At 47.4% G+C, this 27,429-nt stretch overlaps 1 protein-coding gene across 3 annotated transcripts in view; it reads right to left on the reverse strand.

Moving 5' to 3' along the window:
* Positions 1 to 27,429, reverse strand: part of TNRC6C (trinucleotide repeat containing adaptor 6C) — a 147,953-nt gene that overhangs the window by 11,319 nt on the left and 109,205 nt on the right. For all 3 annotated transcript variants that reach the window (XM_045814438.2, XM_087854041.1, XM_087854042.1), the window contains 11 exons: positions 24,763 to 24,843; positions 23,423 to 23,480; positions 17,252 to 17,394; positions 15,523 to 15,672; positions 13,984 to 14,127; positions 12,055 to 12,174; positions 9,219 to 9,302; positions 8,733 to 8,964; positions 4,658 to 4,825; positions 3,349 to 3,540; positions 2,759 to 2,902 (listed from right to left, as the gene is read on the reverse strand). In XM_045814438.2, the coding sequence (XP_045670394.2) occupies positions 2,759 to 2,902; positions 3,349 to 3,540; positions 4,658 to 4,825; positions 8,733 to 8,964; positions 9,219 to 9,302; positions 12,055 to 12,174; positions 13,984 to 14,127; positions 15,523 to 15,672; positions 17,252 to 17,394; positions 23,423 to 23,480; positions 24,763 to 24,843 (1,516 nt within the window). The remainder of the gene's footprint in view (positions 1 to 2,758; positions 2,903 to 3,348; positions 3,541 to 4,657; positions 4,826 to 8,732; positions 8,965 to 9,218; positions 9,303 to 12,054; positions 12,175 to 13,983; positions 14,128 to 15,522; positions 15,673 to 17,251; positions 17,395 to 23,422; positions 23,481 to 24,762; positions 24,844 to 27,429) is intronic.

Genomic DNA, 27,429 nt, shown 5'->3' on the forward strand with positions numbered 1-27,429 from the left:
GGACATGAGCACGTGATAGTCTGCTTGTCACATTTACTTCCACAAACAGAATTTCACAAGACATGGAAGCCAGATGGAGGGCCCCACCGGGGCTGGTGCACCAAACCACCCCAGGGGTACTCTTCACAGAGACTACCAGGCATGCGATGCCTCTCAGACTTGTGCAGTGTGCAACCTGCACAGCTGTCTACAGCTGCCCTACTGTGATCGACCTCCTTAGAACGAGGGTACTAGAACTCATGAACGTCAACACTGATTTGTTATCTGCAGGTCCACAATCTAAAAAAACACCAGTCCTACTGATATCCTAAGCTTATGCCCCAAACTCTCCTCTTTCATTTATCAACAAAATGGCATCGACCCAAGACCCCAAGATTACAGACTATTTAACCCTCTGTGGTATTTCTTTTATAATTTAACAACAGAATGCTTAGATTTTAACAGTGTTCTACTTTTGAAATTTTTACTTTTAATAGAGGAATTTGTCCCGTAAAATTAGAGTTAATTTTCCTTTCTGGATGAAATGTTGGTACCAGTATGCTATGAAACGGCATGACTCACCACCCTGGTTACTGTTTATTCCGTACGGATTAAAGCTACACTTACCATCCAAACAAATACTGTAAATATGTCAACTTTAATGTCAAATCAGAACTTAATGTCAATGGCAGTAAATGAAAAACAAAAATGCCAATTAAAAATAGTCTAGTGGATACTCGACAGAATAGAGAACTGTATTATGAAAATATGTAAAATAAGTAAGCCAAGATCAAGAGGTTAATAGCTATTCTCCCTGTTTTCCTTCCAGGGCACGTTTTCTTAACTTTTTTCTCTCTATACTTTAGGTCAAGCTATTTAGTCAAAACTACGATAGCTGGGGGGCGCCTGGCTGGCTCAGGCGGTGAAGTGTGTAACTCCTGATGTTGGGGTTGTGGGTTCAAGCCCCATGTTGGGTGTAGAGATGACTTAAAAATTAAAAAAACACTGGGGCGCCTGGCTGGCTCAGTTGGGGGAGCATGTGACTCTCCAATCTCTCAGGGTCATGAGTTCAAGCTCCACGTTGGTTGTGGAGCCTACTTAAAAAAAACAAAACAAAAAAAAACCCAAAGAAAACTATAAAAAAAATGTTGTGGCTCGGTCCCTGAGCAAGGTCAGCCAAAGGAGCCGCCTGACAGCTCCTGGCGCGGACGGAGCAGCACCTCCCGCTCGGGGCGAGGCGGTCGGCAAGGTGCAGCCCCCGCAGGTCTGCTGCGCTGCGGCCCGGGCACAATCACGGAGCCGTTCTACAGAAAGACAAGTTCTGTAGGTTCCCCTTCTCCCAAATAACACACCGCGAGGGCACAGCAGCAGAGGAGCAAGGGTTCTCCAGGGTGTGCAGGAGGGGCCTGGCAGGAGCTGCCCCAGACTGGCCACTGACAGCCCCCAGAAGTCACACGACCTCACGTGACGCTTCGAGGCGCCCGGGTCAGACGGCTGCCTGCCTCTTTACCCTGGAGCTGGAGACCCCACTTTCTCATCTGACCCTGACGCCAGTGCCCGTCACTTCTAGGTGCTCTCCTGCCTGTCTCTGCCTCAGCTACTCTGGACAGGAGGACAGCTGCTTGGTTCTGCCTGCAGAATTCAGCTCCTTCTCCGGGCTGCCCTCGTCACGTCATGGCACACTTGTGCTAACGTGGAGGTCACCTGCAATGCTCCAGGGGCCACTCGGAGGCCAAGGGACCACCGGAGGACCCACGGGGCACTGGCGGGAAGCTCCGTGTGACACCGAGCAACCTCGAAGCTTTCTGAGGTTTTCCAGTACCCGGGTCGGCGCTGCCCCTTCACACCTGTCCACAATCCTCAAAATCCACTGGGACGGTCCTGCTGGGACACAACCCTCCTGCCACACTCAGGGTGACGAGCACTGAGGGCGGAGTCTGACTTCTGGCTTGTGCCTCACCCTGCCCCGCTTCCCGTGCTCTGTGCCCGTCCTCCGTCCCCGACGGCAGGGCTGCTCTAGGAAGCGGCTGCACCGAAACGCGAGGGATGCACAGCGTTGAACAAGATGACCCGTACTCTGCTGCTGTTCTACCGAACCACAGAACCGTTCAGAACTGCCTCTCTCCCTCAGTCCTGCTTTCAGTGGGAAACCCGAGGGAACATTCTGGGGCTATCTGAGTGGCGTTACAGGGGACAAGCGTCTGCGGCAGCCCCGCTCTTCCCTCCTACTATTTGGACATCGGCACTGCCACCGTACCAGCACCAGCCTGTCCAGGGCTGCTCTATCTGCCCCTCTCGGCGTCACGCCTGAGAGCTGCACGTACGCTTCCAACGTCACAGCCAGCTCCTCCTGGATCGTAACGTCTGACACGGGGCGCACCCAAATCTATACCCTGAGCTAGGGTGCCACTGTGCCGCGAACACAGTGCTGGGGAGGGATTTCAGTCTTTACCAGGCTTTGAGGAAGGAAACAGATTGAGATGGAGGAGGAAGGGGTTGATTCACCGGCAGTTTAAACGGATTTTAAGTGGGAACTCTTTCACTGAGAGGCTTCATGGTTAATACCGGGATCGTGTAACACAGTGCTCAGAGACGACGTGTTCATAAAGCCAGGAAATCAGTCTCCATTTTCACCATCGGCACTACCTCCAGGTAGTGAGAAGTGCCCCCAGACGTGTCTCACAGCGTCCCTGCCCCACGGCCCGAGCGCCACCCCGGCGCCCCCAAATGCACGCAGGGAGGCCCTCTGGGCCGAGCGGGTGGCGCCCGCGCTCCTCACCTCCACTCTTGAGGAGGTAGCGGTTGACGTCCTGTATGGTGGTGTTGATGGTAGGCCCGGTGGGGACACTTCCGGGAGTGACGTCGGGGTCGTTCTCGGGGTCTATATTCTGAAGTCCTTTCCATGGAACTCCAGGATGGAATTCTGGAAAATGCCAAACAAAATGGAAATCAAAACACAGTACTACAATATCTTCACATTCCTTCATGATAATTTATGGAAATTCTTCTAATCTGCTAGTTAAAACAGGAGACACATCCTAGACTTTTCGGTAAATCATCGAAGCTCTGGAACAAGCTAGAAGCAGGGATGACAGCTGCCCTGTTAGGAGAGTGTTCAGACGGCGTGGCAACCCACCGTCCCTTCTCCTTCCACTCCTCTCACTGAACCAAGGGACTGCAGGAAAGCACTGGGTGCTGACCACTTCCCAAACTCGTGGGACAAATGGATTTCCAGTGGAAAAGCCAAAGCTATGGGATTCATGCTTCCAGGGCTCTTAGCTCAGATCCTGGCTTCTCTGGAGCGGAATCGCTCCCCTCAGGTTTGGGGCAGTTCTGATCTGTTGCTGCACGGGTGTCACACACGCTTACCTGGGGGCCAGTTGATGCTGGAGCCATTGGAGATTTTATCACTGTCAGATTTGGCACGTGACCAGCTATGGGGAACAGCTACAGGAGGACTGGCTGGTGACTCACTGTTCTGGATTAAATCGTACCGGCCATAGGAGTCGTCGATGGAGGACTTAGCTGGAGGCCCAATGCTTAGACCTCCAGGGATAGCACCTGTGGGGACAGTGGGAGACAAAGAGCTGAGTGAACGGGGGAGCCCCTGAGCCCTCACTGCTAGGCACCAGGCCCTGCCCCTTTCAGAGGTATACGGAGCATCAGACTTGGTTTGTCCCACTCTAAGGATAAGTGATATTTCGGTTAGCCCAAACTTCACCTGTGACCAAAATTCTGTTTATTCTTTGAAGATTTTATTTTTAAGTGATCTCTACTCCTACGTAGGGCTCAAACTCACAACCCTGAGACCAAGAGTCGCACGTTCCACCGATGAGCCAGGAAGGCTCCCCGAGACCGAAATTCCTTAAGAACCATTTTAGTTTGTCAAGTTGGAAATCCTGATAAAACACGAACCCATATGACTGAAAGTGGGCCTGTGCCTTTCTGGGGCCAGCTTATGAGTCTCTGTGGTTAGCGATGGACTCCATGGTTATGTGCGTCCTACCCTCCCTCTGGAAGCACACAGGGGGCATGTGAATGCAGGGCCCTCACCTTCTTCTGGACTGGACCGCCCTGAGCTCTCCTGCAAAGGAAAGTGCCCAGGCAGCCTGGGATGATTCTCTTATAGAATTAACCGATAGGAAGAAATCTGTTTTTCCTTTTAGAGTATTTACATCAAGAGAGGGTCATACAGCTATTACATTCTCTCTGCTATTTGCGCTATCAGGAAACTGGGAGCTGCAGCTGATGCTTACTGGTGAGGCCGCCGCCTCTGGACATTAGCACTTTCGCGTCCTCTTTTTTCTAAGCATTTGATTTTCTATTGTGTTTTATCATTTTACTGAAAAAAACTTCTTCTCAGTAGACAAATTTTTTGTTGAAGAATATAGATATAAATAAAAAATATGCAGGCTATGACCAATATGCTTTGCTGCTCTAGGGTGTTTTCAACTCCTTCTGGGTTTGTAGCAAAGATCTGGAGGCTGAGGTTTCAGGAAGTTTGGCCATGGACTAGCCAGGATCTTACGTGCTCTGTAATGGAATGGAAGATTCCATTCTAATGCAATTCTTACACAAGAGATGCAGTGAGAGTAATCAAACGAGCGTGCTCTACAGCTGGCCAGTCGGTGAGCGGAACAGGAGCGACCGGACCACAGGCGCCCCGGCTTGGACTCACCATGCTTGCTGGGGTTCTGATCGAGGGGAGAAGCAGCACCGGGTAAGTTGTCCATCGGGTTGGGGTGTGTCCACTGAGGGAGGCGTGACTGGGACTGAGACGGGTCCTTCACCGACAAACCACCAGTCATGTCCATGCTGTTGACATTCATGTTTGGGTTCAGTCCAGCTAAAAATAAAAATGCTATTAGGATATGCCTGCTCATGGGGCGCCTGGGTGGCACAGTGGTTAAGCGTCTGCCTTCGGCTCAGGGCGTGATCCCGGCGTTATGGGATCGAGTCCCACATCAGGCTCTTCCACTATGAGCCTGCTTCTTCCTCTCCCACTCCCCTGCTGTGTTCCCTCTCTCGCTGGCTGTCTCTATCTCTGTCAAATAAATAAATAAAATCTTAAAAAAAAAAAAAAAAAAAAAGGATATGCCTGCTCTTCCTCTAAATTTTATTACATTCTAAAGCTCTCCTGGAGAATCAATCCAAGTCTTAATTCGTGGCCACATACTTAACTCTGACTCTTAATGCTGGTAGAAAGAAAAGCTTTTTGTCTTTTTAACAACCATATTTCCAGGAATATTATTCCTGAATTAGGGTGAAATGGTAACGGATAGTCTCTGGTTAAGTAAGACCAACGACTGTTCATTTCACTTGTTTCGGAGCTAAACACGGTCCTGGTGCTTCAAAGAACCCACAGAAAGACAGGGCAAGTCCAGATAATCCGGAAAATATTTTCCGATCTTAGGATAGCTTAGGGAAACTCAGCAGATCAAGACAACTCCTTCGGAGTTCTAGACAGTGTTCTGAAGTACCAGCTGCAGAACAGGCCGGTAGGGGTAATTCAATTCCACCTTTACTGAACTTACTTTACAAAAGTCTGCTCTTCAGGAGTTTATAAATTAAATATCAAACTCCTTTTAAGTACCTGACCTACTGGAGAGCCTGGCAGGGCTGTCATCTGTCCCCAGCTGGAACGGTGTGCCAAGCCTTGGTCTTCTTTCTTACAGCTAAAAGCACGTGCTGCCGTTCCTGGCAACACTGTGCCAGGTTACTAAAGAGGGGCGAGGAGGGTGCGAAAGAGTCCCTGGTGGGGACACCACTTCCGAGCAGGACTGAATGTTCGACCGGTAGAGAATAACGGGCAGGTGCGCACCCCAGGATTCACAGCCCATACATCCTGGTACGTCGGTCAAAGTGAATCTCTACTCCTAAGCAAGGTATTGAACACATTTGTTCCTGACTTTAAATCCATGTCTGCAAACTCAGATGCCTACATGGGCCAAGTGGCTGTGAAGTGGGCCCACTTGGGGTGGTGGCGAACCCGACAGTGCTTGTGCTGCCTGGAAGTGCCTGCTGCTGGTGCCAGCCCGTGCCAGCCACAGGGAAGGCAGATGCCACGGAGCCATTTTAAGAGATGCCAGAAGTTACTTTGATTTAAAAATTTCCAATTTTTAAATGTTGGCAATTCACACACACACACACACACACACACACACACACGCACTCTGCAGATGAAACAAAACCCCTGTGTAGGTGAGATGCCGCCAGCGGCCACCTGTGTGCAGTCGGCACGGACGGCAATCTTCGCTTCCATCTGCACAGATCTAGTTGGGTGAGGCTCCAGCCTGGCCTTCAAAGTGCTGGGCCTGAACCCATCTCTCTAACTTGCCCGCTCAACTGTGGACCCCCGCCACCAGTCAGCACGACCACCTGGGGCACGCCCTGTCCTCTGTGCCAGGCTCTCGTCACTGAGGTCCTGCTCATCTGAGACCCAAGCTTAGCCCCTGCTCTGGGTGTTTCCTTCACCACTCGAGGTGAACACGAGCTCTCCCTTCTCTGCAGCACGGCCTGTGAAGGGTATTTTTCATTATTCTACGCCTGACCTTCCCAGGTGGACGACGGACTCCAGAGTCGAGACAGCAGAGCAAGGAGACGCTGCATGTGAAGGAAGATGGATGCTCCAAGCTGCGACCACCGAAGAAAAATGCCAAGAACCAAGCAGACAGGCAACTTTGTAGGCTATGTTTCTTATACCGGATTAGCTATTTCTTTTTTTTTTCTTTTTAAAGACTTTTGACAGAGAGAGCGAGAGAGAGCACGCACACAGGCAGGGGGATGGCAGGCCGGGGAAGGCCGGGGAGAAGCAGGCTCCCTGCTGAGCAGGGAGCCCGATGCAAGGGCTCGATCCCAGAACCCTGGGATCATGACCCCACGTGGAATGAAGACATCTAACTGACTGAGCCACCCAGGCGCCCCTGATTAGCTATTTCTTTTTTCTTTCTTTCTTTCTTTCTTTCTTTCTTTCTTTCTTTCTTTCTTTCTTTCTTTCTTTCTTTCTTTCTTTTTTTAAAAGATTTTATTTATTTATTTGACAGAGAGAGACAGCCAGCGAGAGAGGGAACACAAGCAGGGGGAGTGGGAGAGGAAGAAGCAGGCTCCCAGCGGAGAAGCCTGATGTGGGACTCGATCCCAGAACGCCGGAATCACGCCCTGAGCCGAAGGCAGGCGCTTAACGACTGCGCCACCCAGGTGCCCCATATTTCTTTTCTTTTTTTTTAAAGCTTTTATTTTTAAGTAATCTCTACACTTAATGTGGGGCTTGAACTCACAACCCCCAGATCAAGAGTCACATGCTCCTCCGACTGAGCCAGCCAGGCGTCCTGCTATTTATTTCCAGTAAGTTTGTAAGTTTAATGTGAATATTATAAAATATTTGGTAATTATTTTAGATGAATTACTTACTAATTCTTTCATTTGTACTAAGAAAAAGTCTTTAAGAATAAAGATTAGTGTACTTCACTCTCCAAAAATAGGCTGAGAGGCCAATGGACACTAGGAAGCTGAAGCGGAAGCATCTCGGGTAATAGACAATGGAATCTGTTTCCGAAAGGACTCCTAGACAAGGCCTGCTTCTGTCTGGCTCGCACCTCACAAAGGGCTTGCTGTGTGCTGGGCACTGTCCTGAGAACATCACGTATTATCTCACTTCATGTTTAAAGAACCCCATGAGGTAAGTATCCCCACTTTAAATGGGGAATTGAGGCAGAGACAGTCAGGTAAGTCACACAAGCAAGTGCTGAGACAGCCCTGGTGGAGCTGGGACTCGGCGTGGCGGGCCACCTCCCCAGCCAGGCCTGGGCCACCAGACTGTCCTCTTCTGTGCACATAAAGGGTTGTAAGCATGGGGCAACGTGAAAGGGACGGATGATCACAGTGAGCATTCATCAAGTTCGTATTAAGGACATAACACGCTGATTGCACGTCAAGGAGAATGTGCTCATATGAATAGGATTTATGGCTCTTTCCAAGGCAGTATTATGGAAAGGGACCCCATCAGCCAGTAGCAAACTCACTATCACGCCACTGACCTTTGCTCCTCTGGGTACGTATTTCCTGGGTTACTGGTTCCCTCTGTCCTGTAGCGTCACACTAACAGCCACCTGGCAGACAAGCCTGAGAGCTGTCACCAGGTTCTGGATTCTTATATCACACTGTTTCATGTATAATCCACTTACGGACATATACCTCCCTGGACAGTTCCTCGATCCTGCCTGCAGTTACGTAGCCTGTGCCCCCGGCTGGCTTGTAGGACCTGGCGGCCGGCACCGCGTCTTCTGCCGACTGCAGATTTCATGGGCTGAGCGTGCTTCCTACAGGCTAGGGGCCAACACGTGTAAGCTGGTTCGGTGGCTTATACAAACCACCTTCTCCACTACTGGACCTGTATGGACAACCACTGCTTTCCAAGAAGTACCTAATTTGTAAAAATCTAAACACCTTTACTAGTAAAACCATTATAAACTCGTCCCTGCAGTTAGGTGGGGGGATGGTGGCTGCCCAAGAGGAAACCAGGAACAGAACGGATTCAGCAACAGAAATGAGGGAATTCTGGGGCTTTCACTGGTGCTACTTAAGAAGATTTATACTGGAAGGTAATTATGGCCATAGCAGAATTTCGCTCTGCAGAGGATGGCCAGTGCTGCTGCCTTACCAGTCAGCCCTGGGAGAGAGGCCGGCCCACTGTGCAGAGCAGTGGGGCACGGCGCCCTCCCGCTGGGGTGGTGGCTCGCGCTGCGGGAACTCACCGAGAGGGTAAGGAGCAAAGGTGCTGGGTGAAGACTGCGGCTCTTTGGTCTGCAGGTCAGGCAGGCCGGGGGCCTGGGGGTGGGGGGGGAAGCTGTCCATGGCCGATTTGCCTGCAGAGGGGTGCAGAGACAGGTGCGGCGGGGGCGGCGGCGGCTTCACGAGCAGGGCCTGGGCCAGCTGGCGCTGGTGCTGCTGGATCTGCTGCTGCAGGTTAGTGATTGTGCGCGCAACCTGATGGCAGAGATGCGAGTTGGAAAGGGCTCTAAAGTGGCGCCCATCACTTGTCTGCAGACCCAGGGCATTCGCTCTCCGCTGGCTGGACCCACTGCTCCCAAACTAAGGTGCCCCTGAGACTGCTAAAAGTGGGGGGGGGGGGCTTAGTGAAAGAAAAGTCGACGTCAACGTAACAGTTTGCCATTTAGCATCTTCGGATCAGGGAAGACGAGAGCTGGCAAGTCCAGCTACACCCCGCGGGCGATACCTACTTGCTGCTCCTGTTGTCTCATGGGTCCGGAAACATTACGCTGAGCCTGTAGCATCTGCTGCTGGATTTGTAAACGTTGGTATGCCTGTTGACGGAGAACAGTTAAGATACTGTAAGAACCATCAACAAATGGTTCAACCTTTGTACGAGAGAGAGAGAGAACAGCCAAGATTCTTGGTCCCCTTACCATAATGTTTAAGCATACTGTGAAGCAGAAGCATTTTTAAAAGGAGAAACGTCTTTCCCAAACCCTTCTAGCGCATAGATTTTTAAAAAGTAATTCAGTCAGTACCCCTGCTTCGTGGTAATAAAAGTTGTCAGCAAGTATTTTTCAGTTAACAAAGAAATCAAAATTCTTCTGCTCAAATCTTACAAACTAAAAGTAAAAAAAAAAAAAAAAAAAAAAAAAGATGGGAAAATGAAAAACTATTGATTCTTACAGTGATATAGATGAAAATTGTCCAGAAGGACAGACCCTGGCAGAATGGCAGTGACTGGCCACGCCAGACAATCACAGAACAATACATACTCAAGGCTCGTGACAGCCAGGGGCCACATGATGATGTCCCCCCACGGGCAGCCTGAAATCCGGCCTGCGGCACTCCTGTCACAGGCTCCACCTGCCAAGCTGGCTGAAGTGGCTGTGAGCACCTTCCACACAGCCACGTGCAAGTTCCATCATCTGATCGCTTCAAAATGCTGGCTGCCTATCATACTTTTTTTTCTTCTAACATGGATTTTTGAGGACATGTTTAGCAAGAGGATCCAAATAAAGGTAGAGACTATACTATCAGAAATGCCTCATTAATCTGTAAGTAATAGAGGAATAAAATACTCCACTTAAGTGATTCCTTTAAGGCTCTAAAATGTAACCTCAGGATGCACCAGAACTTTATTTTACCAATTACTTGGGGAAAAAAAAAAGTAAAAACAGTATGCACTGTTTGTAAAACAGAACACATGAAACATAATTCACGATTTTCTTGCTTTTTCCGCCACCTTTCTGTGCGCCCATCACGGTGCCCATGAATGTCCTGGCGGGTGCTCTCAACAGCACTAACAATGCTGAAAAAGGAGGTGAAGGCCAGGCTCTTACTAGGCCATGCTCCAATGTCACTGTTGGGTTTCTAGAACTAAGTAGGGCCTGGGGCTCTACTTACTGGAAAACTGGCCCCTCGGACTGGTTAGACACGAGTCTCACGGCCAGGAAGGGTTAACTGACAGGGCTCAGGGCTCTCCGGTAAGAAAAACTTGGGCATCAGTGCTTCTATCAGCTGGGAAAATTGCTGTCAACTTTACGGGCAGGTTAAACACATGTGGAGAGATCAGCCCCACATCTGATGTACATCTAAGATCTAGAAGAATGGCGGAATAATCCGCTCCCGTCCTGCCAGTTTGGTTTCATTGTACTGACAAGCTAAGCTGACATCATGGACCATGAAGAAGCAAGATGAAAATGTACAGGAGGGAAAATCCTGAGATCCTTTTTCTATAGATGTAATATATATGTGTAAATAAAATGCCTCAATGGAAAAAAAGAGATTTTGTTGATGTCTTTCACACTACAGGGGTCAATAAAAATTACTGTGTAAATAAGAGATTCCAGAACATTGGTATGATAACTAGCTATGTCTCACGCCAGAATACAGCCATGTCTTCAGTGTTATCAAGGAGCAGAAAGCTACCTCCTAATACAAATCTACATACTATGCTTTGAACTGTGTGCCTTTCATGCTTGTTTCATTTCCATCTCTGAGGTCAAGGGTCTCCGCTGCTGCTGGTGGTAAGAGCAATAGTTCGGTGCACTTGAACCACCCACCCACCGCGCTTTCAGGTCCTGGGAAGCCTTACTAGCACGCTGCAAGTTTCCCCCCCACTTTCCTCCGCCCCGGCTCCCATTTTATGGACAAAGAAAGAGCCTCTGAGAGCCTAACATGGTCATGACCCCACTTCCTGAGCTCTGTGTTCTCCCTGACACCATGATTTGCCTTCGGGCACTTTCTTCCTCCCATTCCACACTGCTTCTTACTGGAAAACTGGACCTTTAGACTGGCTAGACATGAGTCTAACAGCTGGCAAAGGGTTAGGACTGATAGGGCGTGGGGCTCTATCAGAGGCCTTTTTTCCTTCTTTAAGGATTCCTGGTCATTTTTAAGACAAAGTTGTTAGACAAGACTTTGAAATAAAGCAGGTGTCAACATATTAAAGAAAGGTCCTTTAGTGTATATAAATCTAGTATGCATCTAGATACAGTGACATGGCATTTGATGGTAAAAGCAGTAAGACTGTTGAAAATTAAAAATTTAAGCAATGTTAAACTGTAAAACTTCCAAGAATTATTAGGCTACATCAGCCTTTCTCAACAGGAACTGGGAGAGAGAAATTAAACCCTAATCTCTAAGGCATCTACTGTATGTAATGAAGTTAACTTCTCTTTCATGCTTCCAGAACAGTCTTTGTGTGTCCTACCCTTGAAGAATTTAGAGAATCATCACGAGTGTCTGTGTTCTGTGGTTCTGACGGGAAACTCTGGATGAGAAAGGCTAGCTGAGACCCTGAAGTGAAGGACATGCCTCCTGGTAAGGTCTGGGACACTCTGTGAAGGGGGCCAGAGAATTCACAAAGCTGCGGAAAAACACCTCTAAGTGAAAAACTTCCTAATTTTTTTAATAGTCTGAAAACATTTATGAAAGCCTCGATGACATTCCCTGACACGAAGAAAGCACGGCATTAACTAACTACTTTGATTAGTCAGTGGCTAGGCTGCTGGCGTAGCTACATGGATGTCAGTGCGCACTCTTTCTTACTTCTAGAAGCTGAATGATCTGTCCGCTTACCAGCTGCAGCTGATAGAGCTGGTTCAACATCGTCATATGCTGAGGATTGATTGGCGAGGTCAATAGTGCAGGGTTGAGACCAATGTTTTTTGCTGCAAACTGCAAAAGCTGTGCTTGAACCTGTTGAACACAACACAGAGGCGTCGGGCACCGTGTCTCTGTCGAAATGGCCACCTGTCCAGGCGGTCTTTCAAGATGCTGAACTGATGACTTAATGACAGTTACGCTTATCTCAAGAATGAACTTCAAAAGCCATTAAAAAACTCATGGGCTTTTTGCCATTAGTAGTTAACATGCTTCTGTGGAAAGGAAGGAAGGAAGGAGAGAAAGAGCCTCCTGCCTCCAAATATTTTAGTCACGAATTCAGATGTTAGGGCTCTGGGTGACTCTTATCGAAAACTGATCTCCCATCTGTCACAGTGAAAATAAACGGCCTAATTTAAGGACAGGAGATAGCGAATGTGGGGTCTCAGGGAAGAAGTCGCTCCCATTGGCAGGCACCACGCCACCCCACAGGAGGGTCTCCACCCAGGACACGCTTGGGAAGTGGTCTATGCCCCGCTGCCGGCCCTGACCTGGACCGTCAATCCGCCTTCCCATTCAGGGGGATCTCTTCAATTGGACTTGCCTGCACTGAAACAATCTGGGGTCCAGCACTGGAGATTTCAATATTTCCACCATGTGCTATGTATGTTTACCACAACATTTATGCAAGATGATTTTGGGCGGAACGTGGATGGGGCATCTTTTACTTTAATAGTTGTCTAATGTGTATCAAAAAATGCGATTTTTTTCTACATATGATAGATATGCAAAGTTTTCTTTAAGAATAGGTTTATTTAAACAGGTAAGTCCTTTAGAGAAAACATGCTGTGGAATAGTACAGGAACTGGGGGGGCACAAGGTTGACACGCGCTTTGCTGAGTGTGGAAAGCCTGCTGCCCGTCACCCAGGCCTGGGCAGTGGGACACGAGTGGATGTGTTCTGTGTGGCCCCCGGTGATTGGGAAGTGCTGTGGCAGAGGACACCCAGAGAAGCAAACGCTGGTCTTATCTAAGCCTCTCTACTCTGGGTTTCTGGTATAGCAGTTCACCCTGTATCCTGATGAATGAATTTAACCATTATTTCACCTACATTTCAGCCATCTCGACTCAGTGCACAAATCTGGGTTCAACCAATTATGGAGGGTTAATTACCTCTAGCTAATTCTATAACTTATCATTAGTATCTATTACTGAATATTTTTTTAAGGGATGAGGACTGAAACACTGTAAGGAAAAACTCAGTACAAAATATAAAATTATGGAATGTTCTAAAACTAAACAATATTAACATGAAAAAAGTCCATATGCTTTAGAGATACGCAAAACAAGATACCTTTTCCTTTTCTGCTTGACTTGTTTTTTTTTTTTTAAAGAATCTTTGGGCAAAAATGGTCTAATACTAAGTAAGGAACGTAAACGGAGGAGCTGGTAATTTACTAATAAACAGTAAGACCTGTGATCACATGCAGGTGGCCGCTAACGCGTTCTTCAGGCCTGACTACCCCTACGTGCTCCCTTACGGGCTAAGCAGTGTTTCGGCTTGTCGTTTTCCTCCCCCAGCTAGGACAATTCATCAGGTTCATTTGAATACTTCTGTTAAGACCTGGACAAAAATCGCCTCACGGTGGCGTGTGAGGTGCATCTTTTCACCCAGCGGCAGTGCTCCTGACCGGTGGACGCCTAGCCGGGCTGCGGCTGCTGGAGGCGCTCCCAGGGGCAGTTCTGAAAATGCCTCCCGCAGCGGGAGGACCAGCGGACGGGCTGAAATGACTGTACAGGTAACACTGGAAGGCACACTCACTTTAAAACAGCGATGTCATGTGGCACAGACACCACCAGAACGCCCGTCTGTGTCGCCTGACTCAGTGCAGGGCGGCGGGCTCACCTGAGGGGATAGAAACGGAGGCACTTGAGCACGGAGGCTGGGCTGGGAGGAGCTCAGAGGCTGCACGGGGGGCTGCGGCGGCTGTTGCATGGTCCTGGCTTGTGCTGCTCCGCTGCCGAACATGCCCAGATTGCCACTCGGCATCTGCGGGGAGACGGGAGGGACTGGATCATTACGGAGCCGGGCACTACGGGGGCGGAGGAGGCTCCGCTTCCCGGAATGTGAGAGCAAGACTGTACCTACTTCCTACCACTGTCGACTCCTACCAAAGTGAACTCACAGTGAATGCTGCTGTGCAGACTGTTAAGGACGACGGGCAGTCAGCCCACGAAGGCTGCCTGTGTTTTTCAATCACAGAAGCCACAGGACAGTGCCAGTCTGAACGGGTCCCCAAACAAGGCTATCACATCCAAAGAAACGATCACGATATAGTGCTCCCAACAACAGCAACGCACTGCTATTGGGTTGATAAGCTTTTCTCACTGGAGATCTGTGGTGAGGTACGGAGTGGTAAGGGGTGGGAATTACTAACCCGGACACAGCAACATTTTCAAATAGGAAACAAGTATAATTTCAACCAAAGCTGAAGCTGAATAAACGGATATATCCAGGTAGTTCCCTTTGTGTTAAATATAATCAATGCATTTTAGGTGTACTTTCTGCTCTGTAGAGTAAGTGACCTGATGGGCACTGAACAGACCTGCCAGGTGGGCTCGCTCCCAGCACCCCACCTGCCAGCTTGTTCACAGTCCGATGGCAGAGCCCCCGAAAAGCAGGTGTTGCGCTGAACCACCACCAGCGTTAGCAATGTAAGACCGCGGGCTGGTGCAGACGGGGACGCTGCTGGGCCACCCCAAACATCACAGCGATGTTTTGGAGATGGGTGCGAGTCAGCCTCACGTGCGAGGAAGTCCACAAAAAGGACGTCCTATAGATGGGAAGGGCATGGCTGGACTGCAGGTCACGTCTTCTAGAGGGACTGGGAGACACAAGGGCCACAGAGCAGCGGCCAATACAAACTTGCAGTCCTCCCTTCCGTGCTGCCTGACAGGGACTCTCACCTCCCCTGAGTGTCAGAGAAGGGAAAACGGCTCTCTGGAAACCACCGAGATGTCACCTCTGTTTCAGGGAGCAGGGGAAGCATGTGGTGTTTTCTCAAAGACCAGTGTATGTCAGGTTTGGACTGCCAGCAGAAAGGAGGCGTCACCCGGATCCGTCAAGGATCTGGCAACCGGAGACCACTCTGCAGCACACCGTTTAACCCAGCAGTGCTGAGTGCTGGGGGCACTGAGCTCACGTATGTGTTTGTTATGTGTCAAATTAAATTTGGACGACTTTTCTATAACATGGTTCAATTTCAAGAACTAGATTCAACTCTCCACACCTGTACATCAGTCGAAGGGAAATCCTTCTAATATTTCAGCTACCTTTACACACTCGACTGTATTTGAAAGTTAAAGATCCAAGTGTATGTCCTGAACACGTTTGTTAGAGGCGGGCGAAACCGAGGCCGCGCTGGCTCTCTCCCCACAGCCTTACCTGTCTAGAAGAATTCAAGTTTTGCATGCCCAGCCCTGAGGCAATCCCACCCAGGGCCTGATTAGGGAGTGCACTGTTTGAAAGGGGGAGCTTCAGGCTTGGTGAAGGCAAAAACGGTGAAGTCGTGGGCTCTTCCACTAGGCCGCCGTCCTGATTGGAGAAAGAAAGGGTGAGCTGTGTGCAGTGTCCATCCGCAGACAAAGCACAAAGCAGTTTCCCAAGGACACATAAAGGGTATGGATGGAGAAAGAATTAAAAGATCAAAAAAGTGTGGATAACAAGAGAATGGAGAACACGGGCCAAAGGAAGAGGAGAAAAGAAAAAGAGAAACAGGATTAAGATGCTGCTCTCATTGTAACAATTACTTTACAAACACACACTTTAACTTACAACCGACCCCGCCCGGGGGCAGGGCTCAGGAGAGGCATGGAAACATTAGCAGAAGTCTTATTTGGAAAACACCTGACAACCATTTTCAAATAAACAGGCTCCTTCCCTTCAGTGCCAAGGCTCTAGGTGTACATGGGGTTGCATTCTGGGGACAGTCGGCTGTTTTTGACCTACCCCCAGCAAGTTCATACGGTTTAATCCAGTAAGAGGGTCAGTTATAAAGCAGAGGGATCCTACTAACTCTTTGACATTATTAAGGTCTCACATTATGTGTCAGACCCTTTGCGAATTTAATTCCTCTGACTTTACAGCTAGCGTGTAATATTATTCTACATGTTTTCTTCTTTTTTCTTGTCCTTTTTTTTTTTTGGTATTATTCTACATTTTAAAGATAAGGAAATAAGTCAGGGTCCCATACTCAGCAAATAAAAATACAAGATACCAAATTAAATTAGAATTTCACATAAACAACAAATAATATTTTAGACTAAGTGTGCTCCACATATTGCTGGCTGTTCTCACTAAGCATCTTGGATGTGAACGGAGCCACAGCAGGGCAGGCAGAGCAGGACCCTCCCTCCGGGCCCTCCCCAGCCACAGCGCTCTGCAGGGGAGTGTGTGGCAGAGGACCCTGTTTCTTTGTGAGCAGCGGTGAAGTCTTAGCTCTCTCTCCTGTGAGCCTATTTGTCGTGTTTTTTTAAATCTGTCCTTTCTTGCTTCAATTTTATTTTCAAGGTTCAACATTTTGACTGAATTTCATGGCATGCTGTTCTCCCCCCTCCTTTCGAAGGCACACCCATCTGGAGAGGGGACATCACTACACGACAATCCTGAAAGGACTGAACCGGTGTCTGGACACGTCAACCACCCCAGGGGCTTCCGACAGACACCTGCACCCTCTCTGAAGCGGCCGAGCTGGGCCGGCTAGACATGGGTGCCTGCGCCCAACCACTTATAGTTTCTTTTTCTCAGGTTAAACATGTAACACATCATTTCCAATGTCTTATAAAGTAAGACATTTGTAAAACAGAAATTTGATGACCCTTGTTACTAGACAAATTGAAGCAGATAACCCAGCCAAGTTCACCCACTAAAATGAAAATCAGTTTTCAATTTCAGTATTTTTTATCCTTAGTCACACTGTGTGAAATACAACACTAACACTATTTCTTCTGAGTTAAACATTCATATATATTTTTTAAAAGTGGGTGAAAGTCACTTAAATATTACAGTCCGGCAAGTATTTACTTAATCCAGCTTGCATTAAGGATACAGTTAAAATGAAAACCACCTCTTGTTAAAAACAAACAAACAAACAAAACACCCCCTAAATTCATACCTTGTCGAGAAAGGTGGGGCGGTCCCCGGAAGAGTCTTTGGAGACTGGTGGGCGGCAGCCAAGGGCTTTGGTGACCACTCCATTGTAGTCGGTCACTCCCAGTCCACGCTTGTCCACGTCCACCTTCTTTTCCAGCAGGGCACCTGGAGTAAACAGAAGTAACACTTACACCTAAATGCCCAAGGAGCGTCAGTTAGGAGTGCTGAACAGAGATGGGCACCAGTTGGAGCCTCTCAACCCCATGGAAAATAGGGAGGACGTGGTTTCGCTCCTGCGAGCCCCACAGTCTGCGAATGGTCCCTGCCCTCGTCCCTGCTCCGCCCACACCAATCACACCTGTCCCTGGGCCTCTCAGGGGGGCCTGCCCTTCCTCCCCACTGGGATGCACCCCGTTCTTCACACAGCCTTCCCAGGTTGTGTTCCTGCCCTGACCTTCCTGTTTAATATGGCGCCGCTGACCCCTCACAGCCATTGATTTCCACTTCCTGCATCCCGTGAGCTGCAAGGGCTGTTTCAAGTATTAGAGACACAGTATCATGCAAAACAGACAAGGTTTTTGTCCTCACGGGCTCTGGGGCTAGAGACCGCTTTGGCACGGCTACCTGTGACTTTGTGCTGTTTTACACTTCTAACAAGTTACACTAACTTCTTCCAGCTCACAGGGACGGTCATTTCTGTCCCGGCAGCTTGTACCACACATTTCAGCACCTGCACATTAATCACAAAGTTGGTCCTCATCATTCGTGGATTCTGTGCTTGTGAATTCACCGGCTGGCTAAACTTATCTGCAGCCCCAAGTCAGTAATCGTGGCACTTTTGTGGTCATCCGTGGACACGTGCAGGGTGGTGAAGTCTCGGTTGCCCCCCACACACATTCCGAACTCAGGCCAAACGAGATGTGCTTCTTACTGAGCTCCCCTACAGTAACAAGTGTCCCTTTGTGGTCTGTTTAGTGCCATGTTTTTGTGCTTTTTGGGTGACTTTGGTGTTTAAAATGGACCCGCACGTGTAGTGCTAATGTCCTCTCCTGGGTTCCTGAGTGCAAGAAGGCAGTGTTGTGCCTGACGGAGAAAACACGTTAGGTAAGTGCTGTCCAGGCATGAGTTACGGTGCTGCTGTTCAAGTTCAATGTGAGCGAATCAACAATATGGTGCCCCCAACAAATGGAAGAGAAAAGTCGCCGTCTGTACATAAGGGCGCCCAGAAAGAGCTGAAGTCATATCTACGGTGTGCGACGAAGCTACCGAAAAGGAGGGAAGAACGGCTAACTCTTTGGATGACAAAATGACAACTGATTTTTTTTTTTAAGTAGGCTCCACGCCCAGCACAGAGCCCAATGTGGGGCTTGACTCACAACCCCCAAGACCTGAGCTGAGAGCAAGAGGTGGATGCTTCACAGAATGAGCCTCCCAGGTGCCCCAAGATGGAGACTGATTTTAAGAAAGTGTAGTGGACAGCGTTAGCGTGACTGTAGATGGCCAAAGAGATCCATGGTCACATGACCCGGGGTCAGGAAAATGCCAAATCTTTCCTAGCTAATGTTTTACTATAAAAAAAGAAATACGGCATAAGGTTACTTGTGAGAAATATATATTAAATAAAGTATCTTTAGATAGAAACACACATAAGGCAAGGTTATGTACTGACTGGTTAACAAAAATGCTGTGGCCAGAGGCTTGCGGGAGCCGACCCTGTATTTCCTGGGGACGGATGACAAGAATCAGCTGCATTTTACGTGTGAATATTTAACGTCATCATTATTTATTTATTTTTAGGTGAACGAATCGGATGTATACCACTGCATAAGCTGAAGGTGTACGTGTAACCCCGATACACCTGTAAATTGTAATGACGGCTCCTGCAGCAGCACTTAGCGGGCTACCCAATCGCATTACAACAGGACTGTCTGCAGTCAGCACCCTGCGCACTGGATCTCTGTGGCTTCCCTACGGCTTGTTACAAATCTGTACCCTGAAACACCACCAGGCCCCACTCCCTGGGAGCCGCCATTTGCTGTCTGTGCTCTACAGGCTGAACTTTGATAGATGCCGCATATGCGGGAGATCCTGGAGTGCTTGTTTTTGTATGACTTCGCTCACTCAGCGTCACGTGCGTAAGGTCTGTCCATGCTGGTGCAGATGGCAGGACAGCCCCCTTTCTCACAGCCCAGTGAGCCCACTGTGTACATGAACCGCATCTTTTTCAGCCATTCATCCGTTGATGGGCGTCTGGGGTGTTTCCATACCTTGGCTATTGTGAATAATGCTGTGATAAACACGGAAGTACAGATATCCCGTCAACACCCCATTTTCATCCTTTGCGTATAGACCAGAACTGGAATTGCTGGACAGTGAGTCTCCTTCTCATTTTTTGAGGAACTTCCATATGGTTTTTCATACCAGTCGGACAATCTCCACTCCCACCGACAGTGTACAGGGGTTCCCTTTTCACCACGTCCTGGCCGGCACCTGGGTCCTTGCCTTCTTGACGAAGGCCCTCTGACAGGAGTGCGATGAGATCTCACTGTGGTTTTGATTTACATTTCCCTGATGATGAGGGATGCTTAGCACCTTTTCATGTTTCTCCTGGCCATCTGATCTCCTCTTTGCAGAAATGTCTATTTAGTTATTCTACCCGTTTTAAAAATCAGACACCTTTCCATTCGTTTGTATCTTCTTCAATTTCTTTCAGCAAAGTCCTGCAGTTTTCACTGTGCAGACCACTTCTTCCTCAGTTAAATTTATTCCTAAGTGTTTTATTGTTTTTTTTTTTTTAAGATTTTATTTATTTATTTGACAGAGAGAGAGAGACAGCCAGTGAGAGAGGGAGCACAAGCAGGGGGAGTGGGAGAGGAAGAAGCAGGCTCATAGCAGAGGAGCCTGATGCGGGGCTCGATCCCTTAACGCCGGGATCACGCCCTGAGCCGAAGGCAGACGCTTAACCGCTGTGCCACCCAGGCGCCCCGTTTTATGGTTTTTAATGCTATTGTGAATGAGATGGTTTTATGTCTTTCGGATGCTTCATCATTACTGTAAAGGAATGCAACTGATTTCCGGATGTTGATTTTGTATCCTGCCACTTTGCTGAAATCGTTAATTCCAACTTTGACTGATTCTTTGGCATTTTCTATATATAGGATCATATTATCAGCAAATAACAGGAATTTGACTCTTTCCTTTCCAACATGGATGCCTTTCTTCTTTTTCTTTGTCCTGCCTAACTGCCCTGGCTACGACTTCTGGTACTATACTGAACAAGGGTGGAGAGAATGGGCATCCTTGCCTTGTTCGTGGTCCTGGGGGAAACACTTTCGATTCCTTTCCACGGAGTATAATGTTAGCTATGGGTTTGCTGTGTATGGCCTTTATTATGTTGAAGTACGTCTTCTATACCAATTCTGCTAAGGGTCGTTTTCTGTTTTTTGTTGTCGTTTTCTTAATTGTGAAAGGATGCTATATTTTGTCAAATATTTCTTCTGTATCTACTAAGATGATGGCATGGTTTTTATCTTTCATTTTATTGACGTGATGTGTTACATTTATTGATCTGTGTATGTTGAAGCAGCCTTGCATCCCAGGTATAAATCCCACTTTGTCATGGAATATAATCGTACTCATGTGTTGTTGAATTCAGTTTGCTAGTATTTTGTTGAGAATTTCTGCATCTACATTCATCAGGGATATTGGTCAGTAGTTTTCCTATGGTATCCTCATTTGGTTTTGGTATCAAAGTAATGCTGGCCTCGTAGAATGAGTCTGGAAGTGTCCCCTTCATTATATTCTGGAAGACTCTGAGAAGGACTGATGTTAATTCTTCTTTAGTATACGGTAGAATTTCTGCCAGTGGGTCATCTGGTCCTAGAGTTTTCTGTGTTTTGATTTATTGACTTAATCTCTCTCTCTTTTTTAAAAAACTTTATTTATTTATTTAAGAGAGAGAGAGCACAAGCAGGGGGAGCGGCAGAGAGACAGGGAGAAGCAGGCTCCCTGCTAAGCAGGGAGCCCAATGTGGGGCTTGATCCCAGGTCCCTGGGCTCATGACCTGAGCCAAAGGCAGACACTTAACAGACTGAGCCACCCAGGCACCCCAAAACTAAGGTTAGTTTGATGGCCTATCAAGATCTATCCTGGAGGGGCACTGACTTTGAGCCCCACGTTCAGTGTTGAGATTACTTAAAAATAAAACCTTAAAAAAAGGGGGGATCTATCCTGAAGAATGTTCCATGTGTGCTTGAAAAACATGGTTTTTCATACTGCTGTTGGATGGAATGATCTGTGTATGTCTTTTAAGTCTATTTGCTTTAAAGTGTGGTTCGATTCCATTTTTCCTTATTGATTTCCAGTCTGGATGATCTATCCATCCTCTCCAATTACTATAATATCTATTTCTCCCTTATGACCTGTTATTAATTACTTAATGGATATATTTTTACAACTATTACATCTTCTTGATGCATTGACCCCTTTCGTCGTATAATCACCTTCTTTGACTCTCGTTACCCATTTTGGCTTCACGTATATTTTGTCTGACATCAAGTATGGCTATGCTTGCCTTCTTTTTGCTTGTTTGCTTGGAATATCATTTTCCATCCTTTCAACATGAGCCTGTGTGTGTCTTAGAACTGAAATGAGTCTCTGGTAGGCAGCACAGAATTGGGACTCGCGACTTTAATCCATCTAGCCACTCTGTGCGTCTGATCGGTGAGTTCAGTGCATTGACATTAAGAGAGATTACTGACAGGGTGCCTGGGTGATGCAGTGGGTTAAGTGTATGACTCTTGATTTTGGCTCAGGTTGTAATCTTGGGGTTGTGGTATCGAGCCCCACATCAGGATCCACGCTGGGCATGGAGTCTGTTTAAGATTCCCTCTTTCCCTCTCTCTTTGCCCCTTCTGCTCGTGCTTGCTCTTTCTCTAAAATAAATAAATAAGTCTTAAAAAAAAAAAAGAGAGAGAGAGAGAGAGATTACTGACATGTAAGGACTTACTGCTGTCCTTTTATCTTTTGCCTTCTGGTTATTCTGTCTCTCCACTGTTTTTCCTTCTGTCCCTGTGGAACCTTTGTACACTCGTGGTTTTCCACTTTCTGTCTCCCCTTTTGTGTTCTGTATCTCTGTTCTGGATTTTTGCTTCATGGTTACCATGAGGTATACATTAAACGTCTCATAGATAGAATAGTCCTTTTCCTGCTGACAGCAATTTCTCTTCGTTGGCTTATAAAAGTTCCATACTTTTGCTTTTCCCCTTATATTTTTTAATGTCACAAATTATCTCTTTTTGTGCTGAGATTTTGTTTCCAGGTTGTAGGAGCCACAGTTATGTTTAATCCTCATTTCCTTTAACCTTTATGCTGTAGTTAAGAGTTCAATATACCATTCTAGAGCAGGGGCGCCGGGGTGGCGCAGTCGTTAAGCGTCTGCCTTCGGCTCAGGGCGTGATCCCGGCGTTCTGGGATCGAGCCCCACGTCAGGCTCTTCCGCTATGAGCCTGCTTCTTCCTCTCCCACTCCCCCTGCTTGTGTTCCCTCTCTCGCTGGCTGTCTCTATCTCTCTATCTCTGTCAAATAAATAAATAAAATCATAAAAAAAAAAAAGAGTTCAATATACCATTCTAAAACAGTGATAGTTTTCCAATTCTGACTACTTATGACCTTTGGTTATTACTACTTTTAAAGCACCTCCAGAACGAGGACTGCTTATTCTTGAGGTAAATCTCATCTCTCACCCAGTGTAAGTGCTCCGCCAGCACGGAGACATCTCTGGGAGCCCCCGAGCAAGCCCATTCTGCGGCCGAGTGTGAAGAATGGGCTCAATCAGTGTCAAATGAAGTCTGGCCTGTGGTCCTAATGTCTTTCTCTAAGAATGTCACTATGACCTCCCCTCAGACTGGATGGAAAAACTCATCTATTTGTTGAAGTACTAGAAGAAAATGAAAGAAGCACACATGCCTCCACGTGGGGCTTGGCCATTCATCCCGAGACCACCCGTCTCCAGAAACTTGCTGTGTGGTTAGTGCAGTCATGTGGTTACTCCTTTGCTGAAGCCTGGTCCTGTCTAGCCCGTACATACTCAACCATTAACCCAAGACTATAATGAAATGCTTCTGGAAATCCAAACGCCACACACTGGTACCTTTTAAAAAAGTGTGCTTTAAGTGTGTATCATAGGACTTACTCATGGCCTGGTCAAGATTCATATTGTTACTCTTCAAGGCCTCTTCAGCTGGCTCTCTCTGTGTAGGAAAATAGAGTTTTAATTAGGATTATGCTTTTATAATAACAAAAAAGCTAGTAAAGAGTTCTATCCCTATTAGCTCAGAGAAATGATTACTGTTGACCTAATATTGACTTCATAGTAACCTATATTACTAGGTTTTGGAACTGGAAATACTTCTCTTCGTTGTTGAGGCTAGAGACAAAGGTCTTCTAAGTAAAAGGCACTTAGAGTAAGAACATGGATTGAATTGACTTTCAAAGAATTTGTAAGTAACACTTTAAAAACAAAATGTACAGTGCCCATGGAATCTTGTCATTGATTCAGCACAAGGAGCAACCACTCAGCAAAGGTGAACTCTCCACCAGGACAGTTTCGGAAAGTTCCTGCAGCAGTTAGAGCACAGAGCTCCACTCTCTACTTCACGGACTCTGGGATTGCTGCCAACCACTTTTCACCAAGAAGTAGATTCTTGGTGACACAAAACAAGTGGATCCATTTTGTTAATCATCCCTACGATGGGAACAGATGTGTCAGCGTGTGCAGGCACCACAGTGGAAACGGGGACTCCTGGGCAGGCCTCCAGGGTCCCACCCGTCCTCTCATACGGGAAGAGGCTGGGCCACCTCTGGGTCTGGGCCTGCTATGAAGTATACAGTTTCTAGACTGGGCCATTCTGGACTCATTCTTTAGGGAAATCCACAGTAATCCAAAGATAAACATTCGCCTGAGTAATGGTCTGGAAAGAAGACCTTTGAAGGGAAGACATAACAGATGCAGGTGATATCCACACTCTCTGAACCCCTGCATTTGATCTCAGGAACTGAACACATCATGACACATTTTCGTGAACTCTCCCCACCCAGGACCTGAGACTCAGGAACTCAATAGGCTTGGTGAGGATTCTTTTTCTGGACACAGAGCTTTAGTACTTTATACCAAGTTTTCTCTTGTCATCTGTCAATCTACTGCATGATCTAACGAAAATTCACTTTTAATTATAAATTAAAAGAAAGTATAAAACTCTATAATCCAATGAAAAGAACAATCACACAACATATTTTATTCCAGGAAAAGGCTCTCACACCTTACTTGATAGAAATGGTGTGGATCCTTGCTGTAGTTGAAAGCAATGATCCCTAAACAGAAGAGCTCCTGTGAAAGGGGAATTTACAAGTTAGGTTGTATGAACACTCTCCTCCCTCAAAAGTCTTCCTTCCTTGTTATGCATGACAAACGCATGTCAGGGCCATGCATGGCAGCACACACAGAGGGGAGCAATAAAATAAGACACCAGTCACCGGGAAGCCCATGTCTGTGAGTTGTTTCATCAGCCGGCTCATGATCCAGGCCTCGTCCTGCTTGCCAGACGTTTTCATGCCCTAAAATGAAGTATGGGTCACATTTTAATGCATTTTTTTCCTAGAAATGGGAGATGCCTAAAATTCCCAGTGATTTAAAAGTTAAATCTCCCCGTATCCACGTTGAACAATGCTGTGCGCCAGAAAGTCCCTCTGTTTCATGGCTAGTACTATGGAATGCTTTAGAGTGCATTTGCAAGTTGGCGTGTGTATAATTTATGGACTTTATTTTTTTTTAAGATTTTATTTATTTATTTGAGAGACAGAGATAGCGAGAGAGAGAGAGAGCATGAGCAGGGGGGAGAGGAAGAAGTAGGCTCCCCACTGAGCAGGGAGTCCGACGTGGGACTTGATCCCAGGACTCTGGGATCATGACCCGAGCCGAAGGCGGGAGCTTAACCGACTGAGCCACCCAGGCATCCCTAATTTATGGACTTTAAAAAAGCAAGAGAATTGGGGCGCCTAGGTGGCTTAGTCAGTTAAGCACCTGCCTTCGGCTCAGGTCATGATCCTAGGGTCCTCGGATTGAGTTCCACGTAGGCTCCCTACTCAGCAGGGAGTCTGCTTCTCCCTCTGCCCCTCTCCCTACTCATGCTTGCATGCTCTTTCTCGTGTGCTCTCTCTCTGAAATAAATAAAATCTTAAAAAAAAAAAAAAAAGCAAGAGAATTATTTGTCTTCCCCAGAGAATTTAGTTCATCAGAAATACGAGCCACTTCCATTATCAAGTAATCACATAAGTGCTCCTCTGAACATGGCCCTATGCTAATACTATGTGAAGTTTACAAAACATTTTACATGTTTTCTACCCTTTTATTGGCTTTACTGTAGATGACGACAAAATGCAGGGGGTTTGCTCCAACAGAATGAAAAGGCAGCAAGATGAAAGGAATAACAAGCCTGTTAATTTCGCTGACTTTTCACTGCTTGCAGCCTTTAGGGTGGAGAAGAAAGTAAATGGGCAAACGTCAGCGAGGGACAACAGGAAGAGAAAAGGAGAGAGCAAGCACAAGGCAGAGGAGGGGAGCGCAGGGCAGCACAGAAGAGCCGAGTGGGGATGTGAGCCATTTTCCCAGTAATTTCCTTCCTGTTCTCACAACCACAAAGATTCCAACCATGCATTAATATAGTAGGAAAAACATCCTCCTCCAAAATTATTCTTCACAGTGCTTTTCAGAGTTGAGCCTGCTGCTAACTACAGAATGGAGCGTATGGGGCGATACTAAAATGGCAGCGCTCTTTCCTCGAGCAAGCAGCTTATGTGGAGGCCACAGGATCACTGTGTGCTGCCGGGGCCAGACTGCCAAGAGGACACAATGTTTTAATTTACCAATTTGGGATTTCTGGTCCCATCATTAATTGGATTATCTGCCAGCCCGATTGTAAAGACTCCTTTTTGATGTCTATAATCACTTCTACTCCTAATGAAGAGAGCCGTGGTTTTAGTTTCTTCGTTCTGCATACTGCTAATTGAATGCTTTGTAAAATTAATTTTCTTTGAACAGATAATACCTTCACAGGATTTGAAAGTAGAAAAAGGGTATACACCAAAGCATCTTCTTCCCCCCCGCCTCCATCCGCTTAGTTCTTGCTCTCCCCAAGAGGAAATCCCCCTTCGCACACGTGCACACCCGTACCCTCTTCTCTTCCTTGTCCCCAAATGAGGGTGTGTACTCCACACATTTTTCTGTACCTTGCCTTTTCATTTAACAATATACTTTGGTGATCTTTTCACATGAATATATATAAAATTTCTGTTTAAGAATCTGTTTGGCTCTCCCCAGTGCGGACGTGGTGGAATCTAACTAGTCCCCCCACGGATGTATACTTCAATCATCCTTTTGACTACAAACATGCTGTCACAGCCAGCCGGGTACAGACGCCACCCGCTGCACCCCAGACAAGCGGCAGCGCCACGCCCACGTGCCGACGCATCTGCAGTTAGGACAGAGGACACCAAGCTGCCCTCTGCGCGGCTTGCACTGGTTTACAGTCTGACCGGCCGCGGCCAGGGCGCTGGTTTTCTCACAGCTTCGTCAACACGGCCTGTTTATGAGACGTGCATTTCCGCTGGTCCGAGAGATGAAAACTGGATCTTTTTTTTTTTTTTTAAAGATTTTATTTATTGATTTGACAGAGAGAGAGACAGCCAGTGAGAGAGGGAACACAAGCAGGGGGAGTGGGAGAGGAAGAAGCAGGCTCCCAGCAGAGAAGCCTGATGTGGGGCTCGATCCCAGAACGCTGGGATCACGCCCTGAGCCAAAGGCAGACACCCAACGACTGTGCCACACAGGCGCCCCTGAAAACTGGATCTTCAGTGTTGTTTTGTTTGTTTTTTTAAAAGATTTTATTTATTTATTTGACAGAGAGCGTGGAGGGAGGGGAGAACAGCAGAAGGAGAGGGACAAGCAGACCCCGCGCTGAGCCCAGAGCCCGACATGGGGCTGGATCCCACGACCCTGAGATGGTGCCCAAACCGAAATCAAGAATTAAACCCAGGTGCCCCTCGAAGTGTTGTATTAAATTGAACTCTCTTTCCATAACAGGCTGAACACCCCTTCACATGTGTAAGAGCTGTCTGCATTCTTTCTCCAGGGACCATCTATTT

Source organism: Ursus americanus, chromosome 23 (assembly GCF_024610735.1).
Source record: "Ursus americanus isolate L20-20 chromosome 23, mUrsAme1.1.p, whole genome shotgun sequence".
NCBI classification, from domain to species: Eukaryota; Metazoa; Chordata; class Mammalia; order Carnivora; family Ursidae; genus Ursus; species Ursus americanus.